This window comes from Hoplias malabaricus, chromosome X1, assembly GCF_029633855.1.
Source record: "Hoplias malabaricus isolate fHopMal1 chromosome X1, fHopMal1.hap1, whole genome shotgun sequence".
In the NCBI taxonomy this organism is placed as follows: Eukaryota; Metazoa; Chordata; class Actinopteri; order Characiformes; family Erythrinidae; genus Hoplias; species Hoplias malabaricus.
The window spans coordinates 347028-367142 of record NC_089818.1 but is presented as its reverse complement, the minus strand read 5'-3'; the positions used below and the strand labels follow the sequence as shown (position 1 = coordinate 367142).

At 40.5% G+C, this 20115-nt stretch overlaps 2 protein-coding genes across 3 annotated transcripts in view; one reads left to right on the top strand and one right to left on the bottom strand.

Moving 5' to 3' along the window:
• usp45 (ubiquitin specific peptidase 45) overlaps nt 1–12639 on the bottom strand; it is a 46447-nt gene extending 33808 nt beyond the window's left edge. For both annotated transcript variants that reach the window (XM_066652850.1, XM_066652851.1), the window contains exons 1-5: nt 12484–12639; nt 11436–11544; nt 10354–10523; nt 9385–9485; nt 9075–9175 (exon numbers count right to left, since the gene is read on the bottom strand). In XM_066652850.1, the coding sequence (XP_066508947.1) occupies nt 9075–9175; nt 9385–9485; nt 10354–10523; nt 11436–11538 (475 nt within the window). In that variant the 5' untranslated portion in view covers nt 11539–11544; nt 12484–12639. The remainder of the gene's footprint in view (nt 1–9074; nt 9176–9384; nt 9486–10353; nt 10524–11435; nt 11545–12483) is intronic.
• Nucleotides 12640–13949: 1310 nt separating this feature from the next.
• Nucleotides 13950–18257, top strand: LOC136675985 (thiosulfate sulfurtransferase/rhodanese-like domain-containing protein 3). Its single transcript, XM_066652822.1, has 4 exons — nt 13950–14146; nt 14866–15060; nt 15324–15483; nt 15867–18257. Exons 1-4 carry the CDS (start codon nt 14032–14034, stop codon nt 15931–15933), a joined length of 537 nt encoding a protein of 178 aa, XP_066508919.1. The 5' UTR covers nt 13950–14031; the 3' UTR covers nt 15934–18257.
• The last annotated feature ends 1858 nt before the right edge of the window (nt 18258–20115 follow it).

Sequence of the window (20115 nt, the reverse complement as noted above, 5' to 3'; positions counted from 1 at the left end):
GGACAGTTAATAGATTTTCTTTCTTCTCTGCCGCTGTTGTTGTACAAAACTATTATGGCTCTGGAAAAAATTCTTGCCGGGGCTCTTTTGTGCCAAAGGGGTCTATGGGAGAAAGATAATACAACAGCAGACTTAGGGAAGAGAGAGAGAGAGAGAGAGAGAGAGAGAGAGAGAGAGAGAGGGAGAGAAAGAGAGAGAGAGAGAGAACACCCTGGCCTTCGAGCAGAAATGCAATTTCACCAGCTCTTCTCACACAAGCTAGCTGCCTATTCCACTGCAACAATGGCCGCCCGCTTCTTTTTAGTCCAACCGACGGGAATAATGTCCAGGGAAGAAAGGAGGCAGGTAATTTAAAGAAGCGGAGGGAATGGATGCAGGTTGGAGGTGGCCGGGCCAGTTTGGCCCTCTCTGCCCCAACACCACCAGCCTGACCACCAGCTAGCACATGGTCTTCAGAGGAAAGAAATAAATAAACAAATAAACAAATAAACCACAGCCAGGTCACCAGAAGACAAGGGCTCCTCTCTCCTCTTTAGCTGCTCATCTGGATCTGGACACTGCTGCTTTTAAAAAAGTAGGAGCTGTCTGAGAAGAAGGGCCCCTCGTAGGGGTCAGTGTAGGTCATTGGTCACAGGTCCCGTAAACCTACGACCTATATCTATCTATACACGCTTCACCAGCATCCAAACCTACCCCCTACATCTATCTGTACACGCTTCACCAGCATCTAAACCTACGACCTACATCTATCTATACACGCTTCACCAGCATCTAAACCTACCCCCTACATCTATCTATACACGCTTCACCAGCATCTAAACCTACGACCTACATCTATCTATACACGCTTCACCAGCATCTAAACCTACGACCTACATCTATCTATACACGCTTCACCAGCATCCAAACCTACCCCCTACATCTATCTGTACACGCTTCACCAGCATCTAAACCTACCCCCTACATCTATCTATACACGCTTCACCAGCATCCAAACCTACCCCCTACATCTATCTATACACGCTTCACCAGCATCTAAACCTACCCCTACATCTATCTATACACGCTTCACCAGCATCTAAACCTACGACCTACATCTATCTATACACGCTTCACCAGCATCTAAACCTACCCCCTACATCTATCTATACACACTTCACCAGCATCCAAACCTACGACCTACATCTATCTATACACGCTTCACCAGCATCCAAACCTACCCCCTACATCTATCTGTACACGCTTCACCAGCATCTAAACCTACGACCTACATCTATCTATACACGCTTCACCAGCATCTAAACCTACCCCCTACATCTATCTGTACACGCTTCACCAGCATCTAAACCTACGACCTACATCTATCTATACACGCTTCACCAGCATCTAAACCTACCCCCTACATCTATCTATACACGCTTCACCAGCATCCAAACCTACGACCTACATCTATCTATACACGCTTCACCAGAATCTAAACCTACGACCTACATCTATCTATACACGCTTCACCAGCATCTAAACCTACCCCCTACATCTATCTATACACGCTTCACCAGCATCTAAACCTACCCCCTACATCTATCTATACACGCTTCACCAGCATCTAAACCTACCCCCTACATCTATCTGTACACGCTTCACCAGCATCTAAACCTACCCCCTACATCTATCTATACACGCTTCACCAGCATCTAAACCTACGACCTACATCTATCTATACACGCTTCACCAGCATCTAAACCTACCCCCTACACCTATCTATACACGCTTCACCAGCATCTAAACCTACCCCCTACATCTATCTATACACGCTTCACCAGCATCCAAACCTACGACCTACATCTATCTATACACGCTTCACCAGCTTCTAAACCTACCCCCTACACCTATCCATACACGCTTCACCAGCATCTAAACCTACCCCCTACATCTATTTATACACGCTTCACCAGCATCTAAACCTACGACCTACATCTATCTATACACGCTTCACCAGCATCCAAACCTACCCCCTACATCTATCTATACACGCTTCACCAGCATCCAAACCTACGACCTACATCTATCTATACACGCTTCACCAGCATCCAAACCTACGACCTACATCTATCTATACACGCTTCACCAGCATCTAAACCTACCACCTACATCTATTTATACACGCTTCACCAGCATCTAAACCTACCCCCTACATCTATCTATACACGCTTCACCAGCATCCAAACCTACGACCTACATCTATCTATACACGCTTCACCAGCATCTAAACCTACCCCCTACATCTATCTGTACACGCTTCACCAGCATCTAAACCTACCCCCTACATCTATCTATACACGCTTCACCAGCATCTAAACCTACCCCCTACATCTATCTATACACGCTTCACCAGCATCTAAACCTACCCCCTACACCTATCCATACACGCTTCACCAGCATCTAAACCTACGACCTACATCTATCTATACACGCTTCACCAGCATCTAAACCTACCCCCTACATCTATCTGTACACGCTTCACCAGCATCTAAACCTACCCCCTACATCTATCTGTACACGCTTCACCAGCATCTAAACCTACCCCCTACATCTATCTATACACGCTTCACCAGCATCTAAACCTACGACCTACATCTATCTATACACGCTTCACCAGCATCTAAACCTACCCCCTACATCTATCCATACACGCTTCGCAGGCATCTAAACCTACGACCTACATCTATCCATACACGCTTCACCAGCATCTAAACCTACGACCTACATCTATCTATACACGCTTCACCAGCATCTAAACCTACCCCCTACACCTCTCCATACACGCTTCACCAGCATCTAAACCTACCCCCTACATCTATCTATACACGCTTCACCAGCATCTAAACCTAGAAGAAGGGGTGGTTTCCTACCCTCCTCCAAGTTACACAGTGCAGTTTCTGTAGTGCGGAGCCAGTGCGGAGTTGCAATGGCAGAGGCTTTATTCTCCTTATTACAGGTCAGTGAAGTATTCCCAATGATTTTGAAGCTGTAATTTTAAGGTAAAAATATTACACAGTGTTCCTTTAAAATATTAATAAAAATCTAAATCAAATCAAATAACATTCCTTTTAAGCATTTAAAGCCAGATTCCGATAAAAATGAACAAAAATGGGAATAAATACATTTGGAGCTTCATTTATATATTTAAAAAATAACGTTATTGAAAATAACTTTCATAAAGTAGAATAACACTGATATTTTCCCAGAAGAGTTCAGCGCTAGCTGAAATTTCTAAAAGAATCAGGTGTGTTATTGTACATTGATTTCCGGCTGAGCCCTGAGAGAGTGTTAAAAGGAAGAGGCTTTTGGGAAGTGGGGGCAGGGGGGTGGTGGCGTTGGAGTTTCTTTAGCAAGGGAAGGGGGGTGTTTGGGGGGTGTTATGGGGGGGGTGTTTCCACGCAGCTGCTGCCGTTCTTCAGGGAACCTGCACAGGAGCCTGGCACCTTTAACAAACTCGTCCAAGCGGCAGCAGCTCAACTCAAGCAACTGACTGGATCCAGGGTTCAGCTGTAGTTTAGTTTAAAGGCCAAGAGCTTCCTCTGCGTCTTTAAACCTGGCTTTAAACTCATTCTCCCATTACATTTAATTTCAATTTCTTTCTGATCACACCTTATAATGAGTGAATTACACTACTTTAGGAAGCAACAACTGTTTAAACGCAACTCTCTCTCGTGAGAATACAGTGGGACATTCCACAGCAGCTGCACATGAACCTACACGCTAGCAACCTCATTATTTACAACATCTGTCACCGGGGTGGTTACAGGGCGCCGCCGTCAGTTCACTGCCCTCAATTTTAAAAGTTAGTTTCAAAACATAAATATTGAAAAAGCCGAGAGGTTGTTGTTTGATGGTAAATTTCATGTTTCTTGTTGGTTCTGGGCAGTTTTTACATGTCTTTTGCATTGTTCATATCGATATCTGAAGTATACCGTATCGACTGAAATTAATAAATGCATTGTGATATACATTTTGGCCGTATCGTCCAGCTCTAAATGGCCATAAGTCATAATCTTCATAAAGAAGAAAGCTATAAATTCAACCAAGAATTGAGCTTAAAACACACACACACACACACACACACACACACACACACACACACACACACACACACACAAAGAATCAATAAATACATTTTTTTTAAATTTCCCAGCAGTGGCATTTAAGGCGGCTAGCTACAGAAATTTGGGCAGCAATTGTGTCCCGTCTGAAAGCCTAGCAATTTTGTACTACTTTTATAGAAAAGGACCCAATCAGGACACTTTTGGAATTTTATTTTATATCTTTTTTAGGTCATTCATTGCTATAGGGATGATTTTTTGTTTCCCCCCCCCCTCTCTCTCTTTTTTTTAATTTTTAATAGCATGGCCTTCAAAATAAACTGCAAGGACAAATATGGACCAGAGAGAGAAACAACAGAGGCTTTGCTCAAGCTGCTTTTAAAACTGCAGCTCGTACAGCCAGAGGAGGATGGATTAATACGCTTAAACTTGTTTTAAAAAGCTCAGATTCTCTGCTCAGGGTCATTTTCAGAGAGTATTGTAGAGTGGGTGGGGGGGGGGGCACAATTACATGCTAGGTTTTGTAACTCAACATTTCAAAAAAGCGGAACTGTAGAAACGGGTGTCTTTTCATTGCGTTTAATCAAAAACATGAATAAGGTAGATCAGTTGAGCATGAGCAACCTGTTGGAATTCCAGCACAGGAACAGGACTGAGTGCTCGGGCTGGTGCTGATTAATTAATGCTCTGTCTCGTATATTTATTACCTTTATACTGCCGCATTCTCTTTATTCAGCTATTAGAAGCCTGAACTGACAGAAACAGGCACTGTTAGACACACACACACACACACACACACACACACATCAACAGAATGATTCAAAATGAGCCAATTCAAACAAGAACAAAAAGGAATACCAAGCCAATATCAATATACTTTTAATACCAATGGACTACACCACTCCAAGGAATATTAATATCATACAAATATGTTATGGCATTCATGGTAAATGCACACAGACTGTAACCAACCTGGTCACTAACTATGGTATACCTCCTCCTATCCTCTAGGGGGCAGGAGGGAGGTTAACATGTCTAGGGGTATAAATAGGGGAAGCCAAGTAAGAGTAGGAGAGAGTTGACCTACAGGCACTTGTACTCTCTGCTTGGAAAACCTCCTTGTGAGAAACTTTAAGTTTCAGCCTCATTGTGAGTATGTATTACTTATGCCACAATGCTGATATTATGCTAATATAATGCTAATGCTAGTGCTAGGCTAAGCCTGTTTTTTATACTAGCATGCTAATGCTAATGGGTTAAGAACATGATAGTTGGGGAATTCATTTTCACCCTTTTATACAGAAGGAGGTTCTTAATGTGCGGATGGCTGGGATTTGAGAAACTGCTTGGAGGTTTTGCCGTACTCAAGTTCCTTCAAGTTTATATCTTCCACCTGCTGCTCATCCTTTCTGGACTACATTTCAACTGGTGGGACTAATTATCTACTTTTCCATTAAGGATTTACCCAAACCTAAGCCCATGCTCCTATAGGATAAAAGGACTGTGTTTGGAGGAGTTATTTGTTTATGGGTTTTTTCTTTTAGTTTGTTTAATTGGTTAGTGGTTTTGTATACGTTTTTTTTTTTGTATTTTTATGTTATATGAATATATACATTTTTTTTTGCTTGTTATTAATGTTGTAATATTATGAGTAAGATAATTAGTAAACATTATACTAGATAAAAGGTATCATTTCAGCTACCTTGTCTTCATTTAACACTGTAGCATTCATGCAGTCCCATGTGGTATCCCCCTCATATTTTTTGTAGCAAACATTCAAACAATATCGTTTAGGATAATTGTTACAAGACAAATCAATTCTCCAATTCGCAAACTGCTGTAATTCTCCTGGAATTCCTCGCTTAGATCCAAGGTCCTGCCCCCTCTAAGCACTGAAATTTCTCAGCTCTCGAAATGCCGTGGCACGCATTAAAGCCAGAGACAACCTTGTCGAAGAGCTCAGCTGCAGTGCTTCTTAGAAACCATACCACATTCTGCCTCCTGCTTATTCAACTGTAACCTTAGCTAAATCTTATATATATATATATATATATATATATAGATATATATATATATATCTATCTAACTGCGATAAACAATGTTATTGTCATTTTAAGACATGCCACTGATATAATAATATTATAATGACATAATAAAGCAATTGCACCCCTTTAAAGAGCAATGAACTTTTAGAAAAAAAATTATTTGTTAAGAATGTTAAGGTACTGGAATATGAAACATGTTTAAATATCCAAAATATATAAAAACAAAACCTGTGACATTTAACTATTGACAAACAAATTGATACAATGGCCCCAGAACAGAGAAACCAGAGAAAACCAGAGAAAGAACAGCACAACTAGCTGTCCTTTAATAATAATAATAATAATGATGATGATGATGTTCAGTCTTATGTAAGTCTTATTTTGATGCCTATGTTTATGGTCCAGACGTTAATTCCCTTAAGTTCAGAAGAGGCGTCCACAAATAAAAAAAATAATAGGAAACAGGACAGTTACTGGTCAAAATAGCAGCAAGCAGCAGGAGAGCAGGAGAGAGAGAGAGAGAGAGAGAGAGAGAAAAAAAAAAGACTATCAGAACCCACTGGACTTCCCCATCTCAGAGTTAGAGGAACAACTCAGAGGCCTCCAGCCCAGAAAAGCCTGTGGTACAGACGGCATCTTGAATGAAATGATAAAACACAGATTCGAAATTCAAATCAGCCGTCGGCTCAAACTCTACAACCTAATTTTAAACACAGGCCACTTCCCCAGCGTGGGGAATAAAGACAAAATATTTTTTGTCGTTTTGTAGATTTTCAAAAAGCGTTTGACTCCATTTGGCACATAGGATTATTCTATAAACTTTTACAAAGCGGTGTTGGGGGGAGAACATACGACGTCATTAAATCAATGTACTCTCACAGTAAATGTGCAGTGAAAATGGGAACATTCAGGACAGAGTTCTTCCCACAGTCTCGAGGAGTACGTCAGGGCTGCAGCCTGAGCCCCACTCTCTTTAATATCTATATCAATGAACTGGTTGATAAACTGGACCAGAGTGACTCAGTACCCGGCCTCTCTTTGGGGGACACCAAAGTCAAGTGCCTCCTCTACGCAGATGACCTTGTTTTGCTGTCACCGACCAGAGAAGGACTCCAGGAAAGTTTAAACGTCCTGGAGAACTTCTGTCAAAACTGGGCTCTGTCTGTAAACCAGAGAAAAACTAAAATAATGACATTTCGGAAGAGGTCTAAAAATCAGGGGAACTACAATTTTACAATAAACAACACCAACATTGAACACACTAAAGCTTACACGTATCTGGGGATAACCCTCAGCTCCACGGGAGGTTTCGACTCGGCTGTGAAGGAGCTCAGAGAGAAGGCCAGGAGGGCTCTATTTTCCATCAAAAAGTCCATTAATTTCGAGATACCAATTCCAATCTGGCTGAAACTGTTCAGATCGGTGGTTGAACCCATCGCTCTGTACGGCAGTGAGGTGTGGGGACCCCTTACACAGAGAAGTTTTACCAACTGGGACAAACATCCAATTGAAACCCTGCACATGGAATTCTACAAAAGTATCCTGCATGTGCAGAGAAAGGCCCCCAATAACGGCTGCAGGGCCGAACTAGGGCAGTACCCCCTCCTCATAGCCATTCAGAAAAGAGCTCTGAACTTCTGGAGGCATCTAAAATCCAGTGACCCCCAGTCACTGCACTACAAAGCCCTGTCCAATCAGGAGCTTCACATTGATAGGAGTCCCCTCAGCCAGCTGGTCCTGACCCTCGGTGACCTACAACCCAACGACATCACCGAGTCCAAACATCCTCACCACACACTCACTCAGAAAATCAGACCCCAGCACATCATCATCCAACAACAAAACAATTATCTCACACACTGGACCCACACCATACACCAACAACATAAACTACAGAGCTACTCAGCCCTCAACAGGGACTACACACTGGCCAAATACCTCACAACCATCAGGGAGAGGTCACTGAGGAAGACACTGACCATGTACAGGCTCAGTGAGCACAGTCTGGCCGTGGAGACCGGCCGTCACAGACAGAACTGGGTCCCCAGAGAGGACAGGCTGTGCTCTCACTGTGAGCTCTCGGTGGTGGAGACAGAGCTGCACTTCCTAACCCAATTCCCCAAGTATGAGTCCGTCAGAAGCAGGTTCTACCAGAGAGCGAGTCGAGTCTGTCCTGAGTTCCTGCTCCTCACTGATACAGAGAAGCTCCAGTATGTACTGGGAGAGAAGGAGGAGCTGATCACACACGCAGCCAAATATGTGACAGACTGCCACAACCTGAGGGACAACCAGTGTGGTCAGTCAACAGTGTAACTAATTATTACTGAATATTACTGATTATTAATGATTATTTAACATCTATATTGTCTCCATGCTCTTATTTTCCTTTTTGTTTGATTATCATTAATCTTGTAAAGGTCATTTCCTGTTGTTGTAACTGTATCTGTATCTATATGTTTATGTATTTTCTATAATATGCTTTAGCAACAGTGTAGTACAATATGCCAATAGTAGTATAGTACATTCATGCCAATAAAGCACTGCTGAACTGAACTGAACTGAGAGAGAGAGAGAGAAAAAGAGACAGACACAGAGAGACACAGAGAGAGAGAGACAGAGAGAGACAGCGAGATAGAGAGAGAGAGACAGAGAGAGACAGCGAGATAGAGAGACAGAGAGACAGAGAGAAAGACACACAGAGAGAGAGAGACACAGAGAGAGAGAGAGAGAGAGAGACAGAGAGAAAGACACAGAGAGAGAGAGAGACAGACACTGAGAGAGAAAGAGAGAGAGAGAGAGAGAAAGACACAGAGAGAGAGAGACTGACCTGTGGAAATCTTGGCCACCAGAAGGAGCCAGTGAGCCACAATAATACCAACAGGTCATCAGTATAATCTCTGCTTGAGAAGTTGAGAGGTGGAATTACCTGAGGCTGTCTTTGCCGAGTGCTTTTGAAGAAAGTCTAGTGTTTGAGCCAAGGCTTTTTTATTGCAGTGAGTGGAGAGTTCTTCATTACATTCAAAGCACCTGGAGAAAGAGAAAGATAAATGAGAGAAATTTAATGTCAAAGCACTACAGAGCTCACAAATGTACAAATTTACACCGTTTATGCCTTTAGTGATAGTAATGTACCTCTATCTCTGATCTGTGTTGGAATCTTTTGGAACTTTTTGGACCTGTAGTAAAGGTTGTGTGTGTGTGTGTGTGTGTGTGTGTGTGTGTGTGTGTGTGTTTACCAGGCCTTCCAGGTGCTGAGGCTGATGCTGATGCAGTGAGAGTCCGGGTGATGAGTTTGCTGGTGTTTTACCGAGTGCTGGCTTTCTGACTGACTGCAGCCCTAAAAACAAAACACCACATAATAATGATTTCTTAACACATACTGCTCGCCAATTTTACACAGACAATTACACCCCTATAAGCATAGACACCTCTATATGCTCAGAGCATTAAGAAGCACATTAGATTAGTAACAGATGCCTGCTTTGAGAGAGAGAGAGAGAGAGAGAGAGATTTACCCCTTCTTCACATATTAACACAGTTTCTAGATTATTTATGAAAGGTCTGGTCAAACTACCACAAGGATCAAACACCACAGCACTGTGCTTGCCCTGTCTAAGCCGTTCAGAATGACCAGATTCAGTGCCTGTTCCTTTAAATGATCGTTTTACTTTCAATTCATGACTGACGATCCTCACATGAGAGCGTGGCACAAAGATTTCCTTTATTATGTCAGAAGTGCCCTTTAAGTAATTATATTACATCAATATGTGGTTCTAGAAACATTAATAAAGCTATTCATTAAGTGTTAAGGGCGGCACGGTGGTGCAGCAGGTAGTGTCGCAGTCACACAGCTCCAGGGGCCTGGAGGTTGTGGGTTCGATTCCCGCTCCGGGTGACTGTCTGTGAGGAGTGTGGTGTGTTCTCCCCGTGTCCGCGTGGGTTTCCTCCGGGTGCTCCGGTTTCCTCCCACAGTCCAAAAACACACGTTGCAGGTGGATTGGCGACTCGAAAGGGTCCGTAGGTGTGAGTGAATGTGTCTGTGTTGCCCTGTGAAGGACTGGCGCCCCCTCCAGGGTGTATTCCCGCCTTGCGCCCAATGATTCCAGGTAGGCTCTGGACCCCCCGCGACCCTAAATTGGATAAGCGGTTACAGATAATGGATAATGGAGTGTTAAATGATACAGTAAGACTACAAGCTGTTTTACCTGGAAGCCACATTTGAGGCACACTCTGATGTCGTGTGACCCGACCTGCTCCATCTCCACCGCATCCCGTTCTTTCATGCAGTCTGAACACACTGACCACAGGCTTCCAGTTACAGCCTTCTTCACCGAGTTCAGCTCCACAGCTTTACTCACATGCTGACACGTGAGCCCTGAGCACACACAGGACAAAACCCAAATGTCCTTCGTCACTTTCACTGCAAATACCTTTACTCCAGATGCTCTTTTCAATGTGCAAACAAACATAATGATGAATGGACAATTAAATGGTCCAACATTACCAGGAATTAATAATCTCTGTATTAAAGGGAACGTCTACAATTGTAGGCAAACCCCACACTAAGCTCTGCGTCGTGGTGGAAAGATATTTTTGACGGACATAACGAGTGTTGTTTGTACGCGGCTGTAATGTACCTTGTCTGTAAATTTTTATCCACAGTTTGAATTACCGCAGAAACTCATCTGTAATTCGAGTTGTTTAGTTTTGTAGCACTTTTGGTAAATATATTTCCACTTTAAGTGATCCAAAACAGTTCTTTCTGTTGTCGAAAACAACTCCAGAACCTTCTGCCAGAAGTAACTAAAAAACTAGCATGTGGGACTGAGACAGGTGGGGCTTCGCAAACACATCAGAGCGGTTTTGAGCACACAAACAGCCTGAAGGGCTGCAAATAGTGAGGAAATGGTGAATTTTATAAAAAGTGATTTTTCATTACAATCGTGAATTACACCTTTAAAGTCGATATTCAGTGTTGTAATCATAAAACACTTTTTATAAAATTGGGGGCTGGTCAGACATGCTAGGCTTCTGTGGTAATTCAGACTGTGGATAAAAACTTACAAGTTAAACCGTTTTTCCCCCTCAAATACACTGTTCCACCTTAAAAGACACAGAGCTTCTGAACGTCAACAAACCAGAGTGAACTGCAGTTGCCCACAATCTTAGATGTTGCCTTTAAAACCTGTTAAGGAACTAATATGAAAGGAGAACTTTTAAGTTTGTTCAGAACAGTCCCTTTTGTAAAACAATAAAAAAATTGCTCCAATGACAAAAACTTTCTTACCGCTAACTTCATCCGAAGATTCCTCATCGCGAGGTTTCTTCGGTTTGTTTGACCGCTTTGTCATTTCAGTGTTTTTTAAGGAGAAGGGGTCTTTAAGCCGCATTTGTATCTGTGAAACAAATTGTGAATCAAAATATAGCAGAGAGACACACTCACACACACAATGTAGACAGAAAAAACTGAGATCCCACTCTCACAGATGTCAGAAATCTGATAATCGGGTTGGATTCAGAATTTAGTCTAATAACAACAACTTAAAAATATATTTTTAGATTTAATGATTTTCCATTATTTTGTTTTTCCTTCTCATTGTAAATCACTTTGAATCGCATTATATACATTAAGTGTTACGTTATTTTTTGAAAGTTATCATTGTTGTTTTTTTCTTATTTTACAATTTCCCACAATATCCAGATTTAATTAATCTTTGTAAACTGTCACTGTTCACTTCCCAAACCAGAAAAATACCCTTGCTTTCTTAAGAAAACAAAACCTTTGAAGTTCCATTTATAAAAATAATACCAGTTCAAGATCAATATTGGTGAGGAAACAATTCGGATTCCAATTCCTATTAGGAATGTCCCCCAAATCATTCAGCTCTAGTGCCTAGAGGCTGAATCTCAATTACCTCCATGGTCCCTACGTAGTGCACTAAATAGGGAAAGAAACTACATTTCTACAAATAAATGGCGCTTTATAGCGCTAACATAAAGCAATTTATATTCAGCCACAATGTGTGCGGTCCCGTGTCTAACAGTAATTGAACAGTTTCAGATGTACGTCATTATTTCGTGTCCTACGCATGGCGCAATGTAGGGAGTAGGAAGTAGGGGTCAAAGAGAAATTCGGGATCCTTGACCGATTCAGCTAGCATTAGACAGAAGCGACCAGTTTCAGTTTCAGTTATAAACTAATACCGTTCGTTTTAAAGCCACCACAGCAATACAATTAAGGGCTATAGCGCTCTGAGGGAGTTAATAAACGTATACAAATAAGAATATTGGTGACAAAAAGCTGCCTGTGTTCTGTAAGTGTGAGAATAACTCACCTTCTCTCACTCAGCTGAAAATGGAGCTGCAGTAAAAGATCCACACTCCTGAAATAAACAGAGCAGGGGCTTTATCTGCCCCTGTGCACCAATCTGTACGCGGTTAAGGGTCGAATAAGACAGAAACAACAGAAATAAAGCGGCTGTTTGCGATTATTAAAGACTCTCTGCGCAGCGTGTGACATTTCCACAGAAACGCACACCTCTGATCACGTGATCAAACGGGGCCAGTCATGGTTACCACGACGGAAGCCCACAACGATCAAGCGGGAAAATGTACCATTCTTCCTTGAATAATAATAATAACCAGGTTACAACTGTAAATAAGAACATGTAATATTCCTAATAATTAAAAACAATTACAAATTATAATAATGAAGTGTCAAACAACAGATAAAAATGTCTACACAGATAAAAACGTTATGACAATATGCAAATATTGTCCATTTTATTAACTCCACTAATCATACAGGTGAAATTTGACATTTTTACAGTGGAATTGAAGTTTTCCAGTGCTTTGTTCACCTCTCCAGGTGTCATGATAGGTATTATTTGGTTTGTGGATCATCCCAAGCACTGTGTAATATGTAGCACTGGTGGATCAGATCAGAATTCTGGTCAGCTACTCACTCTCCGCTCTAGACATATCCGCCTTGTTAGTCAACCCTGCAGATGTAAGGTCAGTAAGGTCTGCTAGCTCGTTTTGGCTACATACATTCCTCTACTCTTTCATCACTCTTTCAACACTGCCCACAGGACACAGTTGGCTGGATGTTTTTGCTTGGTGGATTTTTATTGGTCCAATGGTGACATTGATATATAAAAAAATATATAATAAAATCCAGCAGCCCTGCTGTGTCTGATCCACCCACACAAAGCACAGTACACAAGCAGGCCGCCACCATGTCAATGTTACTGCAGTGCTGAGAATGGGCCGCTACCCAAATAATACTCCGTGGTGGTGCATAGGGGGTTCTGATCGTTGAAGAACAGGGTGATAAATGGACCACGTATCCTGTAATTACTATATAATTACAATTAAATTATGGTAACTAGTTTGTTTGTAGGGTTAAATGCAAATATGAAGCAATATAAAGCTCACAGTATGGTGGGCGTAGAGCTGTGGAACTGTTATAAGTGATAACGCTACATCAGGAAAATTTGTGAGTTGGAGTGTTGTTATGATCCAGAGATAATCATACAATCTATTCACATAAGACGGTGTATAAAGATTTTGGCACAAGATATTTGAATGACTTGAAATTATACTCTATATGGAATGTAATGCAATTGAGTAAAAGTATCTACTTTTAAACAAGGAGGGTGTATCTATATCCACATATTTATACGTCTATTTGTAATTATGCAAATTGAAAAACGGAAGTTGTGATGACGCAGGTCTCGTGGTCGGGGTGGCAGAGGGCAGCTCGCGCTGATAGTCTCCTGTGTGAAGAATTGAGCAACTGGGAGATTTCAATTCGAAAGAGATATAAAAGCAAAAAAAAACACAGTCTAATGCAGCTTTAGCGAGTAAAACCCAACTGTAACATGGCGTTGAAGACCTGCTGTCGCCTCACATGGTGCTTGGTGCGAGGTTTGGGAAGAAGAAACGTCCTTTTTACACCGAGAACTCCAGCGTTGAACTCAGCGGAGTCTTTACAGTGTGAGAGCTGAACCGTAACATTCACACAGTATTTACTTAGTAAGGAATTATTTACAGTGTTTATAAGTTTTAGTAATTATACGTAAATAAAGGCATGTTTACAGCTTTACTTTTGCTGTAAAGGCATGTGTTGGGTCTTGAAACTCGCTCCCTACGCCCTATGAAGTGCACTAGAACCTAGTAGGTTTTAAATAATGGTTCCGTCACATCCACAGTTTATAATCTGAGACATTTAGGATTTATTTACATACACTTTGCCGAGCTAGACAGATATTGCGCAGTTTTGGTTTAGAAGCTAAAATGGATTGCCTAACTGTGCACTATGTAGGCTGCATGGAGACATTTAGGATTCGGCCAGTGAATATGACTGACTTGTAAACACTGGGGTTTCCAAACTAATGCTAAGTCTATATATTTAGGAATAGTCTTTGAGCATAAAACATATCATACAATAAAACAGGGAAATGTTACAATAGTACTAATATGTCTCTTGAATAAAAAAAATTCTTTGAGGTAAAGCTGCATTGGTTTAAAACCAGTGTGCTAGATATTAAATTATTGTAGTTATTCTATCAGTTTCACTATTCCAATAATATTCCTGAAAGGTGCTACAATCATTTAATCAATTTTTTAAATAAATGTTTAATTAGGAGCATTTTTAGCGAGGCTTTAGTTAAACTAAAGGCTTATTTTTGCTTGTGGTGTGTTTTTTCTTTTAGATAACCAAAGCATTGCAAAACAGAGGCCTTTGTTTTTGTGGAGGACATTTTGCTCATCGAGCCACCCTTCAGTCGGCGTTTCTTACGAAGAGCTGAAGAAGCTGCTGGTGTCCAGGTCCGGTGTTGTCATAGATGTTCGTGAGCCTTGGGAGCTCCGTGAATATGGCAGTATCCCACGGTCCATTAATGTCCCGTGTGAGTGCCTTTTTTACTCTTCTATATGACTTTGAAAACACGTGATTTTGTTGGTATATGTTCACTACTAGGCTGCAAACTCACACTAGCCCAGTGTTTCTTCTGAATTAAAGGGTATTAATAGGTAGATTTTTCCTTGCTGTATTAAAAGCCTCTGCTAAATTAGGAACATTTTACACTAGATATTGGAATAGTATTTGATGCTATTGAGCCACATAAACATGAGTCTGGAGAGGTTCTAATGGCTTTTGTTCTACCCACAGTGGGGCAGCTGAGTACAGCCCTACAGCTGAATCCAGAAGAGTTTAAGGAGAAGTACGGAGGCGACATGCCATCAACCACCGAAAATGTGGTCTTCACCTGTCTGGCAGGAGTTAGGAGTTCCAGAGCTTTAGAAGCTGCTTTGTCTTTAGGATATTCCAAGTAAGAAGCCGTTTTGACTCACCTTTTCACCTAAACACGGTTTTAAAGGTTTTTGAGTGGGGAACACTCAGCCATTAGCTGGAATTTGCAACAGTTACAAAACTGAGAAAAAGTGAGTGACACTCAGATAAAACAGACACAGCACATCTATATTATTCATCATTTTTTCATGTACATCTGCTGTTCAGAATATTCATAAATACATGTATATTTTTGTTAATCATTAGTGCAGTGTTGTATTTATAGTATGATGTTCTAAAAGGACTCAAATTATTCAAATAAACCTCTTGTAAAAACAAACAAATAATGTATATATTTAACTGACATAATTCATTGTCTTTAAATTTTAAAATGGATTTAAATGTCTTCTTTTCTCTTTCCAGTGCGCAGCATTATCCTGGAGGATGGCAGGACTGGGCGAAACATGAAATCCTGCAGACCAAAAAATGACCTAAGCTTTATGGTAGCAATGTGATTTAATGAAACAAAAAATTGAATAATTTAAAGCATATCGTGGAAAGTTCTCAACACTGTGTTAGTGGACAAAATGAAAGTGGAAAAACAAGGAGAACTGCGTACAGTGAGGTGCAGTTTCAGATGGTATATTGTTATATAGTTACCTCAGAACTCTGGGGGAAATAACAATTAACTGCAGCAGCAGAGCTTTAACATTTCTGCTGTTGGAATGGTATTATTAATGTACCTCACTTTGTCAGAAAAAGAGAAGTTAAGCCAAAGCAGTATAAACATGCTTAAGAATGAATCCTTTTGTTATTGTTATAGCTAACTGCTTAATGTGAATTGACTGGTAGTTTTATATTCACTACCATTTCTCTCTGAGTGGAATTGACATATATATATATAAGGTTCTGTCCCAAATCCTAGTGAGCTGTCTATAAAGAGATCATTGTATGTCATAGTGCACTCGTGCTCCCGACACCTAGACTGTCCTAATTCATAGACACATTAAATATGCTATCTACTGAGATACCTTAATCTGGCTGAATTTTAAAGCAGCATTATGCCGTTCCTCAGCCACTAAGGCTATCCCATGATGCAACAGCAGAACAACTCCCTTCTGCTTTGCTGTTGTTCTAGAGCAAAACTAATTGAAACCACTATTAAAATGGTAAGACTAGAATCTACCTCGATGAAAAGCTGAGGCTACGCTGGCTACTGACGGAAGTAAACACCGGTTCGGTGCAGTGGTCGGGAACCAGCCGTGACAGTCACTCTCTAACTACAGCGTCTCATGAGGACAGACCTGGGTTAGAATGCTGCCGATTAAACAGCTGCCTACGGAGTCACTGCCTACTTAGGCAGCTCACTAGGTTTTGGGACAGACCTCAAGTGTCTGCCTCATTTTTTTCTTTATGGATTGTTTCGCACCAGTTAAAGGCATCCTTACTTTAGAACTTGAGCTACAAGAAAAACATGTCCAACAAACACGGGACGTTAAAAGTCACCCAAAAAATCTTCATAAATCTTCATAAATCCAAGATGGATTAAAAAATAGTCTTGTTTTTAACTATACAACAAAGGTTTTTGACATAGTTCACAGTTGTTGACAATGCATCCTAAACACATTGACTCATCAGTTCCATCTTAATTAAGAGAAATTTGTAGACATGCTTTTAAAGGCCATTCATCTACTGTTTATATTGTTTGTTAGTTATTTTAACCTTGTAGCGCAAGGTCTTAAACAAGGAAGCAATTCTTGGGCTACAAACGACTTCATCTGGAGTTGAAAATAATGTCAATTTGAACTGATGTCAAACTACGACTTTAACACCCCATCATTAGTTTTGCATTTCACTTGAAGGAGCACTTTTCCTCTTTCTCCTGAACATAGTCTTTTAAATCTTTCTGAAGAATCTGACATGCCTCTTTTTATCTGTGTTATAGCAGACACTGTTGATGTTATAAACGCCAAAAAATAACTGGAATTACACTTAAGTCTATATAATGTCTCTTATCCTCATCTATTTTAAACTGGTTTGTGTCACGGAAATAATAATAAACACAGTAATTCAAACTGGAATAGAATTGGCTAAAAACACAAGTTAAAGTTTGCATATTATGCCAAAGAATGGATTTATATTGTTATTAATGTTCAGATACAAGGTAATGAAGCACCTCTACTTCAGTAGGAAATGAACAGAGCAGTAAACACGTGAATCTTTATGAATCAGGGTTTTTAAAAAAAATCAGTAGGAAATTGATTTTTATGCAAATTGAGAAGTACAAGGGCTTGTTCAGTAGAAGTTTTGTCAGAAACTCTTGGGATGATCTACATTAAAATTACAGTGGCTTGATTTATACTTGTAATGAAAAACAGAACATGGTGCTCTAACATTCTCTAACAAAAAAGATCAATAAAATTTGCCTTATGTGGAAATAAACAATGAATGCACATTGTATTAATTATCTGGGAAATTTAAAATCCTGTGACCTAAGAATATTGTGTGAATAAAATATCCGCAGCAGAATTGTTAGTTCTCTATATGCTGAGGGTTCACTTAAAGGCAAGTGTACAATAATAGGTTTAATCTTTTTCTGGAAATGGATAAATTTCTCATTTTTGTGATTCCCAGCAAGTTCCTATGAGATCCAGTGGGTTTCTGATGAATGAAAGACCTCCATGATCCACTTCAGTATCTTATTCATCAAACTCATTATGTCATCTTCATAGACATGTGTTTTATAAATCTTCATTTCCAGAAAAATTCTCCATCTTACTAAAACTTCAATAAAAACTAAAATCGTTAATTTGTTAAATTACTTGAATTGTTTTTTTTTTCAATGAATGAAATAAATAAACCCTAAGAGAGAAAGCGAGGTTGTGGCGTGTGGTCAGTGATAGTTCAGTGTGGATGATTCATTGTGTTGTAATTGAATGAGAAAATGTCACCTGAGTGTTTGGACTTGTCTAATGTTGAAAACACCCCCCCCCCCACACACACACACACACTCACAGACAAGGCACAGCTGAGCTTCTCTGGAAAGAATCTCGCCCACGGAATCTGGATGATATTAGAAATGCAGAGTGCTCAAAGACTGATAGAGGGGTGGCTCTTTCAAGCTTCTTAAACACAACAGTTGACTTACATTCGGTTGTCTGTCCCAGCTCACTCATTGTTCTCTGTATTTTTGGAACTGTGCTGTCGATTAAAGGAACGCTATGTGATACTTTTACCTTACAATTACAGCTTCAAAATCATTGTGATGCTCCAATGAGCTGTAATAAAGAGAATAGTGCCTTTGTTGTTACAACTCTGGGCTCAGCACTGCAGAAAGCGAACTATTTATCTTTTGGAAGAGGGTAGGAAACCATCCCCTTTCTCATTGATTCAGCAATGTGCTGTAAAATGAATGAAACTAGGATGAGACTCAAGAGCAATCAATAGATAAATATAAAAATCTTACCTGCTATTCTTTTATTTATTTTTAATTGTGTACACTCTAAACTATGAATATGCAAGCAGCCCCCGACTCTGTCTGTACCCACTTATCGGCAACACACCTGCAGCTCAAAAGCCCCGCCTCACAAGTCGATAGGATTGGTTCCTTAGGTTTGTGATGTAAGAAACCCTGGCTGTCTAAATTTGAGACTGTGTTTGGAACATTGCAAGGGGGAGCAGTGGGGGTGGATTCTGACCCTCCTTCAAAGGTTACATAGTGCAGTTTCTGCTGTGCTGAGCTTGGAGTAGCAATGGCCGAGGCTCTATTCTCCGTCTGTGAAGCATCAACGAATTTGAAGCTGTAATTTTAAGTTAAACATACTACTTAGTGTTCCTTTAAATAACTGTCTGTTTCCAAAACACTGATTACATTTGTTTCCTGTCCTCTCCCTGCTTTCACTGTTGATAAAACACAGAGCTGCTCAAAATGAACAAACCTTCTCTGCTGAGTGTCAGACTTTAGCAATTTTACTCTCAGGAAACCATTAATAAATCATTGAAAAGCAGTTATAGCACATTAACAAAATGGGTTAATGAATTTGAACATGTAGTGAAGCTGACAGAATAGATGTCAGTGACCATTAAGATCTAGGGTTTACCTTATAGACTAATGTGGGCTCAGTATTTGGCAGCTAACTTGTTATTTTTGTTATTATTTATCGCTAATGCCTCCACAATATGGCCAAAAGTATTGGGACAAACACATCACACCTACAGTAGTTTTTACAACATCCAATTCTAAAGCAAATGGAATTAACATGAAGTGGGTCCCTCATTTGCATCTACACCAGCCTCCATTCTTCTTGAAAGGATTTCTACAAGACTTTGGAGTGTGTCTATGGGAATTTTTGCGCATTCATCCAGAATAGCATTTTGTGGGCCTGTCAAGTTCTTCAACACCAAAGTCACCCAACTATGCCTTTATGGACCTTGCTTTGTGCACTGGGGCACAGTTGTGCTGGCATTGGTTTTGGAGCTGTAAAGCCTGCAGGAACAAGCAGTGAAGCATTCACTCTGTAACTAGAGCGTTTCAATAATCTGTCTCATAAGGTCAGAGGTTGGTTAGAATGCTGCAGACTTTAACAGCTAAGTATTCAGTGCCTACTTAGGAAGCGCACTGGGTTTTGGGACAGACCTTCAGAGTCAGCAAGGCGTTTGTGACTTTTACGCA